The sequence below is a fragment of the Sardina pilchardus genome, chromosome 22 (assembly GCF_963854185.1).
Source record: "Sardina pilchardus chromosome 22, fSarPil1.1, whole genome shotgun sequence".
Lineage (NCBI taxonomy): Eukaryota > Metazoa > Chordata > Actinopteri > Clupeiformes > Clupeidae > Sardina > Sardina pilchardus.
In genome coordinates this window covers 16,214,745-16,228,493 of record NC_085015.1, presented here as the reverse complement: position 1 = coordinate 16,228,493, position 13,749 = coordinate 16,214,745, and the positions used below count along the sequence as shown (strand labels likewise).

Genomic DNA, 13,749 nt, shown 5'->3' with positions numbered 1-13,749 from the left:
TATGGACAGTGGAAATGGGCTTCAATGGCTTCTTGGCCAGACGGACCTCCAGAGCAAATTGCAAATTTGCCAAACGTTCAAATGAGTATTCCCAGGCTACTTCCACCCAGCTTCAATTGAAAATACAGACAGACTGAAACTTCGTTTTCTTAATGGGGTCATACAATCTCCTCTGCTGCAAGCGTACTGTATTACAGTAACTAGGCCTAATTGTTTTACGGGAGGAAATAGTCCATTGATAATTTCACACATGAGAATGTGTATGTCTTTCCTTTTCTTTTTTTGCAGGGTTTCCAAATTTAACACGTCCTGACTGACATCTTATTGCTTGTCAATTAAATCAATTTGGCATAATTGCGACAGTTTCTTTACATTTTCTACAACAAAATTAACCAAACGTAAATTTCCAGAAATGTTCGATAGTTGGCCTGCACCTACTCACACAAACAAGTTACTCAATTAAATAAGAAGTTAAACCTAATTGAAAGAAAAGGTAGGAATTTAACAATTTGTCATAAACAATGCTTTTATTGGAATGCAACAAATCTGCATCAATTCTGCTGGAGTGTAAAATATAAAAATACATTAAATAAACCAGGAAGAATAAATAGGGATAATAAATAATTATGAAATAAATAACCAGTTTCACAGAACATCATCGGTTAGATGTGACACATAATTGTAATTGATAAATGTAACCATTTCCACATCATTATATAAAATGCACAGCTCTAAAAATTCATTACAGAATCACTGTAAACTAGAGTGCTCAAAATATACAAAAAGCGTTTCTATATCAGTCTCTTGTTTTGTTATCATCTCAAATAAATAAACGCAGCAATAAATTAATAACATTCTCCATACTGTACATAAATACTGCAAAATGAACACCATTATGAAATCAATAACACATTTCACAGAACGTCATCAGTTTGATGAATTAATAATTTTGACACCTGATAGATGTAATCTTCACCACCTTGTGTTAACTTACAGAGGTCAGAAAATACAACACATACTGTATCTGTTTCAAATGCCTGCTTTGCTACAGTATACAATAAATAATCAAATAAAATAGGTAGACAAGTAAATACATGTAATAGTATTGTTAAACAAATAATAACTTTCACAAAATCATTCTGATAAATGAATAATTGTAACACTACATAAGCCTTGACCACCTCAGAATCATTTTAAACAGAAAGTTCAGAGTATAGTAGTCCTGGTGTATCCTCAGTCCCATTGGCTGTAGCTGTGGTAGGGTTTGGTGTTTAGAGGCGTGTGCTGGCCAGAAGGTCGACCTTCGTCAGGTGGCGGTGAACCTCCTTCCTGATCAGCTCCCAGGCCTGGGCCTTGTCCCCCTGAAATCACACCACTAGGCATCAGTACTCTGTACTTCTGTCATCTCTTTCTTTCTGTGTGTGTGTGTGTGTGTGTGTGTGTGTGTGTGTGTGTGTGTGTGTGTGTGTGTGTGTGTGTGTGTGTGCATGTGCATCAGCTCACCATTTGCAGTGTTTCACTTCTCAGTTTCCTGAAGTACAGGTGCAGTCTCTTATTCCCTTTAGTCTTATTAACCTGGAGGAGGAGGAGAGGAGCTCATGAAATCACCAGCACAGTATGTCATTCAGATGGAGTGGGAAAAATAGTTCAGTTTCCACTTTAACCTTTTACGGACGCACCTCCAAAGCTAATAAGATAATGTTACTGCACTAATATACCTTCTGTGTGTAATACAATAACATTAGTGTTCACATAGAATATCTCAGAAGATTGCAGTGACTTATCGCATATGTAATACAGCTTATTCAGTTGTAGCCTACTCACACATGACTGAGTTGCCACAAGCTGTGTGTCCAGGGTGCTCATGAAGTCCTTCAGCTTCTTCTGGTCCCAGGCCACGACGTTCAGATCCTCGTCCAGCAGGATCGACACCTCGTCCAGCACCTGGGCTATGAACCTGATGATCCTCTCAGGCTGTGGGGACAACAGGAGGAGTCAAGACAGACATCAGAGACCGGACAACCAGAATTCAACAGGGATAACATTAAGTAGAATGAAAAGTCCATTTCAGTTGTCATCGACATCTGATTGATTGATTGTTTGTTGCTTTAGTTCATGCTTACCTGTGACTTTCTTGCAAGTCTGTACAGCTCATCAGGGAAATGAACTCCCACGCTGTCCTCGGTTATCTTCTCACCCTGTAAAATCATAGAATTGAAATTAAAATTAGGATCACAGGAGAAAATGTGCGAATTAATATTGAAGTAGTCTACAATCAAACAAAATGCTGAATATCAGGATAGGCCTATATCAGAGATTCAAAATAACACTTACCATCTCTTCCAGCAAGGTCAAATATGTCCTGCTATACTGCGGGAATTTGTCCTGCATCCATGGACAACCTTGGGTCAGATGCAGGACAAGCATCACAAAAGTACACACACCACAGAACGCCTTCATTCTGATATTCTTGACTGAGCTTTGTAAATAATATAGGCTGAATAACACGCAAGACAGAAGTTACTGTGCTAAAACACAATATCTCAGATTGTATTCTACTGGTTTGCACTGCCATGGTCTGTGTTAGTCTTGGAATTTATATACAGTATATCGAATTCAAAACTTACCTATGAGGATTTCACTTTCCACTCCAGCTCCTTGATCTGCCGACCGCATATTAGCCAGGTAAGGTGAGAGCGACACTCCCAGCACGGACTTCCCCTGCAGCAACGTCTTCGCTCTGAACAATAGGCCGTTTCTGACAGATGTGGATCATGTCGGCTGTTGATCAGTAGGCTAATCACCGACGTGAATGTTTTGGATTTGGGCATAAAACATTGACTGCATGGTTTTTGATCAATGATGCCTCCACAAATGTCACCATAACCTTTTTTAACTTATAAGCAGGCTAGCCTAAAAAAACATTGGCCTATGCACATTATAACATTTTATGTGTAATAAATGTCCATTCTGTTTAGCATATATATACACACTATTAGGCCTACTGTATATTATTATAGTGGGCCTATATTTAATTAAACTAGTCAATCTCGACATTCTATGGATGACGTACAATTTGCTTTCATTTCATTCTGGTTTGGCCATGGGAGAGTTGAGGTTACAGCGTTGTCACATCCAGGACTCGTTAGAAAAGCCACACATTTCGCTGGTAGTGCCTCGGCTACATGTTTCGGTAAGGTATCCCCTGACCATAGACCTAAAAGACAGGTGACGACAAGCATGTGGACTTTCGATAGCCTGCGTCACCGCAGCGTGCAACACTATAGGCTACATTAGGCTAGGCTACCCCAGAGCGGTAGATATAACAGAGTGGCGACACTCCCATAGACCTCCAGAGGAAACAATGGCGGACGTTTTTTCAGGCTACTTCCGCGTTATGGAGAGCTCAACAGTTCTTAACAGTGACATTCGCGGAGTTTGCCTCATTCACTTCCATTGGAGTCTGCCTAACTTTGTCAGCGGTAAGTAAACGAAAGCACGACCTTTTTTGAAATTGTTATATATTTCCTATATCAACTGTACCAGTATGTACTCGTAGTGTTATTCGAGTTGTTTGTGCTGCTCGTTTAACTGTTATTTTTGTATCTTAGTTATGACCGAAATTTCAGAGCATAACGTTACGTTAGCCTACCAAGCTAACCTTAGACGTGGAGGGAGGCTAGCTTAAATGTAATGTTCCTATGTCAATAAGGAATGTCAGACATATCACACTTGGTTACGCTACTGTAGTAGAGCAACGTTAGATAATATATGGGGTTATCAAGGAGTTTGTATGACATTTATAATCCTATTTGCTGAACCTGATGGCGTTAGCTAATGTTAGCTAGTCAGCTCACGCACATTCGAAATGCAATGAAGGGGGAACAGTAACGTGATCTTAATGCATGCAATGGCATCAGATGTGCTCGTTATCAACGAGTTTGTGATTAAGTTGTTCTTCAGATGAACAGTGGAACTAATTAATGGGATGACATTTCATTTAGACCTGATCTAGCTTGTTAGCTTGCTAGATGGAATGTTTCATGGCACTATGAAGTGAACCTGAAGCTAAACTTGTGATCAGAGAGCATGATATGAACTCGGGTACATCTCTTCACAACAGAAATTTCAATTATGAACTTCAGGCCAGGGGAGCTGTAGAAGCAAAAACTGTACTATACTCTCCTGCCGTGTGTCACTTGCCTAACTGTCCAGTCCTGCCCCTAGTGCCACTACTGTTCCAACTCCGGAGTCGGGACAGTGGCACGAGACTAGAGCTTGGGATAGGGGCGCGTGTACAGTGCAGTACTTATTTTTGTCTCAACTGCTGTTGGATGTCAGGTTGCAGTCAATACTACATTGAATGTACATTTCTGAGGTCTATATCACCACAGCAGGTCGATGTTTTTGATGGAATAATTTTGATTGCAATCACTATCTTGCAGATGCTGAAAGTGATGTGACAAGACATTGTCTTCAATTAAGTGGTCCTTGTAAGTAGGCTATAATAAAAAAAAAATATTTTTTTTTACCTTGTATGGATAACTGAAAAGTGTAGGTTAATGATGCTCTAAGGGCAGAATTAGGTCCATCCATAGAATAAGAACAATGTTTGCAATGATGTAGCCTAGTCTAGTTAGCTGTAGTGGGTATACTGTAATCAATCCCAATTGTTGTCTGTACAGCATGCTGGCATTCCTCACAAAGTCAGTTACTGATTACCCTCAGTATTGTTCTTATTACAATAAGAAAAGTCTCCTTGTGTTGATGAATGCAATGGCTAAAGTGCAGTGATTTCTTATAGCCTGTCAGCTTTTTATTCTCAAAATAGCCATGAAAGATATTGTTGGGAATCATTGGTGTTATAAAAGTTATAAGGTGTGGCACCCCCAACCAACCTTGAAGGGGTCAGCCGTGTATGTAAAACTCTTGCTGGCCTTTTGCTTTTGTTTATGCTAATACCTTGATGTGGCATCTGTGAATGTATTGTACCAAGTATACACTGACTTTTACCTGCTCTCTCCATTTTCCACTGTGCCTGTTCTTGCCTAGGACCAAGGATGCAGAGGACAAGACGGGTGTGTAGTATTGACTGAAATTATCAGAGAGGGTCATTTTTTATGGTTTAGGTCCAAACGAAGGGACCCGTCCAACCTCAGCATCTCCAACACCTCCTGTCACACCTCCAGCCAAATGTGCTACATCTTCCTCAGTTAACCTTCTTGTACTGTAGGTGTGCATGTCCAGCATCCTTTGCACATTAATGTCTTAGTTGTACACACGGTACGGTTGTTCAGATTTGGGAATCTGAAATGTTTTTCAGAATGTCTTTGAAAATATAAATGGGTGTTAACCCTCCTTTTTATATTGCAGTCTCACCATATCTCCCTTAAGCCTTTTCTGTGTGTATTCCTGTTCCTATTCATGTTGTTAAAACATAGCCTACTTGTTCCACACATTGAAAATGTAATAAACAAATTGAAAACTCAAAATGTATCAGTCATCCTTTTTATGCTGTTCTAAGTGCTTTCTTGAAACAGATGATTGCGTATTGAGTTACAATGTTATCGAAACAGTGGGTGTCCTGAACGAACTGTTGAACAAACTTAACTTTAACATACACTCTTTTAACATTTTGGCTGTTATTTATCGTTCTTTGTTAATGTATTTACATATGTTTATGGCTTAATCTGAAAATATTACTAAGGCTGTGTGGTGGCCATATTTAGGCTATTCCTTAAAATAAACAAATTAACTGATTGACTGCATTGATCTAACTTTTAACGTATAACCTGTTACTGGTTGCCATATATTATAGATGTTCATGGCTTACTCCTAAAATTGTGAAGGCTGTGGGTGTGTAGGCCTATATAGTTAGGGTGGCCACCTTCATCTCATCAAAATAACTGGAGAGGATCACTGAACATCTCAAATACCCACGGTAACATTGGATACAAAATACATACATTTCAACAATGTAAGTTTATTATGCATGACGACAAACAGGCAAATCACGGAACCAGGAATGGAGCTGATGCCGAGAGGTAGGCTAAATGGCAGTGTCAGCTACCACAGAATAGACTATTTCAGAACGATGTTTGCAGAGCAAACTTGCGATATGTCATGGGCACTAATGTAAACATGCTAACCAACGTTATAGCACTTCAAATTGAACTCGTGTTTGGAATGTTTCGATGTTTCTCGTGATCATTGCTGTCTATCCCATAGAAATAACATGGCAGCGCCAGGGCTGGTTAGAACTGTTGTAGCGTACATGAACCACGTGACGGCGCGGCGGCGACTTCAAAGAGTGTCGCAACTCTCTCTATCTATGGCTCTGGGCTACCCTTACAGTAGGGGCGGGACTTCCTGAAAGCGAAAGCTGAAAACCGAAATTGAAAGCGCGTTTTGTCATTCGAATTACACTGAATCCCTGCCTTCGTGCTTGCCTAGGTCTACGTCATTTCATAGGCTAAATAACAATAGGCCTACATAAATCGTTGTTCTTGCTGGTATCATATTTAATGCCGTTCACTTAGCATAGCACCCCTTGTAGACTAGGCCTACTGTAGGCCTACCTCACCAAGATGTTGTTTGCTGTTCAAAATGTTAGCCTACACAAATTGCAGAGTTCTCAATCGATGTGCCATTAAGGCAAAGTGAGGTAGGCCTATGCCGTGGAATTTTGAGGAACCTAATATAGAGCTTTTTTTAAATACATCAATGACACACAGCTGTTTGATAAAAAATCTCAATCAACATATAGCAGCATATGCACTGTGATCTCAGCTCAACAGAATACACTGTAGCGAGGCAAAATTAAGAATGAACACTAGATAACAATGTGTGTGACATAGCCTTGGTGTTTTGGTTTATTTTTGGTGTTCCTTAGCACAACAATTTGTAGCAGTCATCACCTAGAAGGATGTTGAGGGGCCAACATTATCGGGCGGCTGGCAATATTCAAAGCACTTTGTCATGCTCAAATTAAAGCTAAATAGCTAATGAGTTTATTAGATAACTGATAGATGATTGATTAGATACTGATAACTGATGTCTGACAACTAAAGGGATATCTTACTGTACATTAGCCTATGTTTATTTTAATGTGCCTAAAGTTCAATCAAATCTAATAAAAAAAAAACTAATTCCATTAAACCAAATTCTCAATTGAGAATCACAGCCCATAGCTCCCAACCAAATTGAAGGGCAGCTGTGGTGTACTGGTTAGGGCTACGGGCGTGTAACCGGAGGGGTGCCGGTTCGGTCCCCAACTAGTCCACCACGGCGGAAGTGCCCTTGAGCAAGGCACCTAACCCCTCACTGCTCCCCGAGCGCCGCTGGATGAGCAGGCAGCTCACTGCTCTGGGTAAACTTAAAGGGATATTCCGCCATTTTTGGAAATACGCTCATTTTCCACCTCCCCTCGAGCAAAACAATCAATATTTACCTTGTTCCTGTTCATCCAGCCATTCTGTGAGTCTGGCAATACAACTTTTAGCTTCAGCCTAGCATAGATCACTGAATCGGATTAGACCATTAGCTTCTCACCTGCTAGCTTCATGTTTAAAAGTCACTAAGATTTCTGGTAATTTTCCCATTTAAAACGTGTCTCCTCTCAAGTTAGAAAGTGCAATAAGACCAACTGAAAATGAAACCTGGCGTTTTTCTAGGCTGATTTGACATGGAACTACACTCTCATCTGGCGTAATAATCAAGGCAACTTGCAAACGTACCATAGGTGCAGGGATATCGTACGCAGCGTCTGAAAATAGTCCCCATAGACAACAAGCAGTAGTAGTGCCAGTAGCTGCAAGTTGCCTTGATTATTACGCCAGATGAGAGTGTAGTTCCATGTCAAATCAGCCTAGAAAAACGTCAGGTTTCATTTTCAGTTGGTCTTATTGCACTTTCTAACTTGAGACAAGACACGTTTTAAATGGGAAAATTACCAGAAATCTTAGTCACTTTTAGACAACTATGTTGAGTTCATTTCCATTATATGCATGCAGAAGATTGACTAAATCTCTACATGTCTGTAAAAACAAATGATACATCTACATGCTGCTTTTCATTGTAAAAGTTGATCAGCTTAAGAGAGATATCTATATACACATATCACATGTACACAACACAAAACTACTCTCTCTCAACCTTTTCAGACACATGCTCATAACACACACACACACACACACACACACACACACACACACACACACACACACACACACACACACAGTAGATCTCACCTGTTACTTTGCAGAGCAGCACGATTTGAGCTCAATGAGAATGAAACTAGCTAGTTAGCTAACAGCTAATAACTGACATTAAGCATGCCAAACTCTTAGTATGGTGAAGGGTTTAGTGTTGAAGTGGGGTTATTTTAATTCCAAAGGCCAAGGGAATTTTAATCAGGGTGCATAGTGTCCTGGATCCATGAAATAACTAGCCTTTAAAAATAAAAATAAAAATCCTCTATGGGAATTTAACATGGGCGTTCCAATACTTACGACCCCCTATATTTTAAGGAAAACATTTATTTATTTACAATACATTATTCATTCACAAAGAAAATTGATGTCATTAAAGGTTGAATATTTCTTCATCGTTTCATTTAAGGCATTAAGATCAATTTCCAAAAGATGATTTTATATTTAACTTTAAGCATGTGTTCCAATACTTTTGGAGGTCACTGTATTACAGTAATGCCTGCATTGATTTGATTGTAGCTTGAGCTTGTAAACGGAGGGTTAGAAAAACACTTGTTCCAAAATCATGTCAATATAGTTCAACATGTTATTTCACCGTGATTTTACGTGTTTGGGGGCACCACACATCCAAATAAATGCCCTTAATGGCCCACAGGCTATGCAGTCTCCATAGGTTAACATGGCAAAAACTCGAAAGCTTGCCAGGCCTTGCATGCCTAGTTACGGGTTGCTAAGCCACGATTGGCCTGTGGCGGTTTTATGGCGTGGCTCTGGAAGGGTCAATTGACGGCCCGATTGACATTGGGCTGGCCCAAAGCCATCGATATCTCAAAGTTGCGACACTACCATTGACTCCCGTGTACAAACAATGGTGGCACATCCGGTATGTCATGGTCGTTGAAAGGAACTATTCCATTGAGAAGGAATGAATATCTCAGGTGTTATAATAAGAATTTTCTACTTGACTTACAGTATGGTCGTGTGCATAATAATGCATTTTCATTGAGTAATATATGTATGTGGAAATGCAGTTTATAGTAATTTTCATCGAGTATTTCCCGCAAATATGAATGTGATCGCTGCTGTCAATCCCATAGTAAACCAGGGACCAAGGGAACTACTGAGGCTACCCACTAACCACGTGAACGCTCTAATCTGCCTTTAACATGGAAGTCAAAGGCTGTCGCAACTTTGAGATATCGATGGCTTTGGGCTGGCCCAAGCACATCGTAGAGCACCAACCCACAGTTGTATACACATTGAAAAGACTGAAAACGTTTGCGTTATAGCGAATAAGGTGGGCCGGTCTGGTCCAAAATGCAAGGGCCGATTTTTTTGTCCCAGTCCGCCCCTGCTCAAGAGTCAGAGGACAGAGGTGATATAAAGTTCACAACCCAAAAAGGTGGTCATTTCTAAAAGTTCATTCCTACTCCACACAAATAAGACAGTCTGCAAAATGTTGAAAAATCTATTATTACAGCAAACAAGTAAGGCAATAGCAGCAGATCAGACAGGCAACACAGAGAAGATAACAGGACAAAATTCTTTGTAACACAAACACAACTCACATATGCAGGTGCAGAAGTCTTTAAATACCCAAACCAATCAGCCAATGAACCAATGATTGAACAACAACACAGGTAAACTCAAACACGGCCATGCATCATGAAAAATACCACAACAGACACAAATGATGCCATCTAGTGGCAAAAGACAGCCACTACATTAGAATATAGTCCACAGGGCCTGACAGAATTGGTGTATGGTTTGCATGTTTGGTCTGGGGTTATGGTGTTTGAGTGACATGTTTAGAAATTGTGATATGCAAAGATTTTGTGTGCAAGCCACTTTACTTCACAATGTAGAGAGAAAAAAGTCCTGAATGAATAGGTCTGATCTTATGGACAATATTTCTTGAAAGAAAAACACCATACACCATGGTACACCACACACCAAGAATACACCACCATATCCTATGAAAACATGTCTCTAAGTTTGCCCCCCCCCCCCCCCCCCCCCCATAATACTACTGCCTATAGGACCATATGATATTATGAATTATTTCATTCTTATCAAAAGGAAGAAGCAAAGGAGGAGGAAGTAGAACAACTTAATTAATTCCAACATAATTCCAATGGACATGAAGTGAGTGGGGCACTATGGTGTGAGTGGCCTAAATGCTAATTAAGAGTTGTGGGGCAAATTAAGCCAAAGATTGGGGGTAAGAAGTAGCACTGGGAAAAGGCTTTCTAGCATGCTGGCATTTATTTTCTTTATTTTTTTAACATTGTTTTTGGGGTAGTCCACCTTGAACAACTGAATAGAGTATTGCATTATGTCTAGCCTTGGCCTCAATGTAAAATGCTTACTGGTCTACACAAGAAATGAAACACACTTGATTTGTTTTTTTCAAAATGTAACAAATTGTGTGCTTTTTATTTTAAGAGCAATACGAGCAGACCATCAAGTACATCAAAGTGCATCAAGCATGAGCAAATGTAATGAAGATGAATGTGGCCCTGCAGAGGGTTATACGAGTGGGCAGCTGAAGGGGTTAACATGCATGATCAACTATTACTGAATAATATTCAATCATTTTAAAAAGGACTTCAGCACTGGCTGCTTACAGAAAACATGCTTCAGAGGGTGGCAGATCGTTGCATTCTGCCTCTTGAATGGTGTCCCTGATGAACTGTGTGTGGTGGAGGACGTGTGTGTAGACTGTAGGGTCTCCCACACGACCACAGTCCAATTCAAAGCTGATGATGCCGACCTGCACAAACCTCCTCTCCACCTCTCCTGCTAGGACACACACTAGGGGCGCACCAATGTCACCCTGCACACACACACACACACACACACACACACACACACACAAATTCACAGTTCACTTCTTTATTTGTATCCACACACACACACATATACACAGACAGAGTAATGTAGTACATTGTAATACTTCCATTTACAACACGCTCAAACACACAGACACACACACAGAGACGCAGACACAGACACACACACACACACACACACACACACACACACACACACACACACACACTGACCCTACAGGAGCCTTTTCCTCCCCTCAGGTCACCAGCGCACATCATGCTGTCAGTCTTCTTGGGGTAGATCTGACGACATGTGGCCTCATCAGTGAGAGAAACCTGCAGCTCCTGGAGAGTCTTCTTCCCACCCAGCGGTGCTGATGGAGAGAGAGAAGAGGAGGAGGAGGATGAGGAAGAGGAGGAGGAGGAAGTGGAGGAGGAAGAGGAGGAGGTGAAACACACTATGCTGCTCACTCTAGTGGGACACAGATCTGCTAACCATCTGCACACACACACACACACACACACACACACACACACACACACAGACACACAGACACACACACACACACACACACACACACACACACACACACACAAACACACACACACACACACACAGACATGCAGGCACTTGCACTAGACACGAACATGTAGGCACACACACACACACACACACACACACACACACTTACCGCCCCAAGCTACTTCACCCCATCCGGTGAGCCAGCACTCAGTGTGGGGGCTGAATTGGTCTCGGGGGCTGGGCAGCAGCACGGGCTGCACTGTGTCGGAGAAGGACACGGCCTCCGTCAGCTGCACCAGGCCGATGTTGTTGTAGAAACTACGTCCATCATATCTGTAGTCTGGGTGCAGCACCACCCGCTTCAGCTCCACCTTCCTTCCAGAAGGTTCCAACAGACTCAGTTCCCCGACACGAGCAAACGAACGCTCTGGGAGCGCTGGCCCACTCCTGCCGCTGGACGGACATGAATCACAGGGATACTTTGTTTATACAGTTAGTGGACTGGACAGATACACACAGCAGGGGGGACAGGAAGGACACAAATACGGGATAGAACACATAGAGGACACACACACACACACACACACACACACACACGCATACTCATAAACACACACACACACACACACACACACACACACACACACACACACACACACACACACACACACACACACACACACACACACACAGCCTTGACTGAACCCTACATAAACCTCACACATAGGCAGGCAAATTGTTTGTTCTTATATAATATACTGACAACAATTGTGGCTGAGTATATTTTACCTAATCAAGAGGGATTCACATAGGGGGTAACATCATTTACATAGAGCAACAATGACCAGCATACTACGCACACACACACACACACACACACACACACTCACTCTCTCTCTCTCTCTCTCTCTCTCTCTCTCTCTCTCTCTCTCTCTCTCTCTCTCTCTCTCACACACACACACACACACACACAAATGCAAGCATACACATAAACACAGAAAGTGTGCTTACCCCAAGCAGCCAGCTGCAGTCAAGGCCCACTGATCTGAGACCAGTGATCCTCCACACGTCCAGTTTCTGCCATCTGCGTAATGCATCTCCAGGTGGACCATCCAGGGCCACGCCCCCTTCTGTGCATCACGGCCCCCCACGATCGAAAGACATCCTGAGGGGGTTTTACACACACACACACACACACACACACACACACACACACACACACACACACACACACACACACACACTTCTCACCATTATATGACATTTTACAAGTGTAGGGCTACCTATGTGAAATAAGTATAGGCTACCAAGTTATATAATTCTGTATTAAAATAACTTGATAACCGGTTCTTTGGCCATGGACAGTTGTGGTCATTCATTTACATACACATGCTAAAGTTGACTAAAAATAAATAGAAACACATTTTCACATTTTCTTTGTGAAGGAATAATGTATCATAAATAAATACATCGGGCCATAAGTATACAGAACATACATAACACACCCACTCGCATGCACAAACACACACCCTCAGACACACGCACAAACACACACACACACACACACACACACACACACACACGCACACACACACACTCACCTGTAAATTTGCAGAGCAGCACCGTCACACACAGAAAAGTCTGGAGGCTCATGTCTGCTTCTACTGTGAGCATGGAGACAAACACACACATCTATACCAAGATACCACACATTTAACTTCACTTTTTATTGACAGTATATCCTTACACAGGACTGTGGGAGAAACTCCGGTTTCATTCTCTGTAGTGTGCAGTTTACACTCTGTCCCCTGATGCCCTCAGCACATCCACTCACTGATCTATAAAGAATACCTGGATAGAGCATCTACGTAAAAATTCTGAAGCCTACATGGCGGCGGCCATTATGGGACCACTTGCCATAGGAATGCATAGACGGTAAAAGACAGTAAAATAATGTTGCCGTTCTGCAATAATGGAATTGGAACACCACGCCGCCATTATGGGACCACTCGGGACAGTTCCATTGGCTTCATTGTTGATGGGTCAGCAACAATGAGATAGTCTATCCAGGTATTCTTTATAGATCAGTGCATCCACTGCATTGTAGCACCATTAAAGGAACATTAACTACCCAGACTATTAGTAGCCTGGCTAGCGCCTACCAAATGAGACGTGGTCTGGCAAC

At 41.7% G+C, this 13,749-nt stretch overlaps 2 protein-coding genes and 1 long non-coding RNA gene across 3 annotated transcripts; 1 reads left to right on the top strand and 2 right to left on the bottom strand.

Moving 5' to 3' along the window:
• Window positions 1-1,259: 1,259 nt before the first annotated feature.
• On the bottom strand, window positions 1,260-2,676 carry LOC134070605 (interferon a3-like). The gene is made up of 6 exons (XM_062526996.1): window positions 2,628-2,676; window positions 2,335-2,402; window positions 2,124-2,198; window positions 1,825-1,974; window positions 1,504-1,575; window positions 1,260-1,361 (listed from the first exon to the last, which is right to left on the bottom strand). The coding sequence occupies exons 1-6, from the start codon at window positions 2,674-2,676 to the stop codon at window positions 1,272-1,274; spliced, it is 504 nt and encodes a 167-aa protein (XP_062382980.1). The 3' UTR covers window positions 1,260-1,271.
• A 682-nt stretch (window positions 2,677-3,358) lies between these two features.
• LOC134070112 (uncharacterized) lies at window positions 3,359-5,760 on the top strand. Its single transcript, XR_009936884.1, has 3 exons — window positions 3,359-3,482; window positions 4,446-4,493; window positions 5,053-5,760. It is a non-coding gene; the product is annotated as an uncharacterized LOC134070112 (long non-coding RNA).
• Window positions 5,761-10,644: 4,884 nt separating this feature from the next.
• Window positions 10,645-13,215, bottom strand: LOC134070429 (serine protease 27-like). Its single transcript, XM_062526791.1, has 5 exons — window positions 13,166-13,215; window positions 12,576-12,729; window positions 11,734-12,017; window positions 11,276-11,415; window positions 10,645-11,046 (listed from the first exon to the last, which is right to left on the bottom strand). The coding sequence occupies exons 2-5, from the start codon at window positions 12,674-12,676 to the stop codon at window positions 10,834-10,836; spliced, it is 738 nt and encodes a 245-aa protein (XP_062382775.1). The 5' UTR covers window positions 12,677-12,729; window positions 13,166-13,215; the 3' UTR covers window positions 10,645-10,833.
• Window positions 13,216-13,749: the final 534 nt, after the last annotated feature.

Bases quoted from the DNA above. Each gene is read 5' to 3' on its own strand.
- LOC134070605 (XM_062526996.1), bottom strand. From the start codon at position 2,676: ATGCGGTCGGCAGATCAAGGAGCTGGAGTGGAAAGTGAAATCCTCATA. The intron at 2,199-2,334 runs GTAAGTGTTATT...ATGATTTTACAG, and splicing joins TGACCTTGCTGGAAGAGATG to GGTGAGAAGATAACCGAGGA. The intron at 1,362-1,503 runs GTGAGCTGATGC...GTGTGATTTCAG, and splicing joins GAAGTGAAACACTGCAAATG to GGGGACAAGGCCCAGGCCTG.
- LOC134070429 (XM_062526791.1), bottom strand. From the start codon at position 12,676: ATGGTCCACCTGGAGATGCATTACGCAGATGGCAGAAACTGGACGTGT. The intron at 12,018-12,575 runs GTAAGCACACTT...ATGTCCGTCCAG, and splicing joins ACTGCAGCTGGCTGCTTGGG to CGGCAGGAGTGGGCCAGCGC. The intron at 11,047-11,275 runs GTCAGTGTGTGT...GTGTGTGTGCAG, and splicing joins GAGGAAAAGGCTCCTGTAGG to GGTGACATTGGTGCGCCCCT.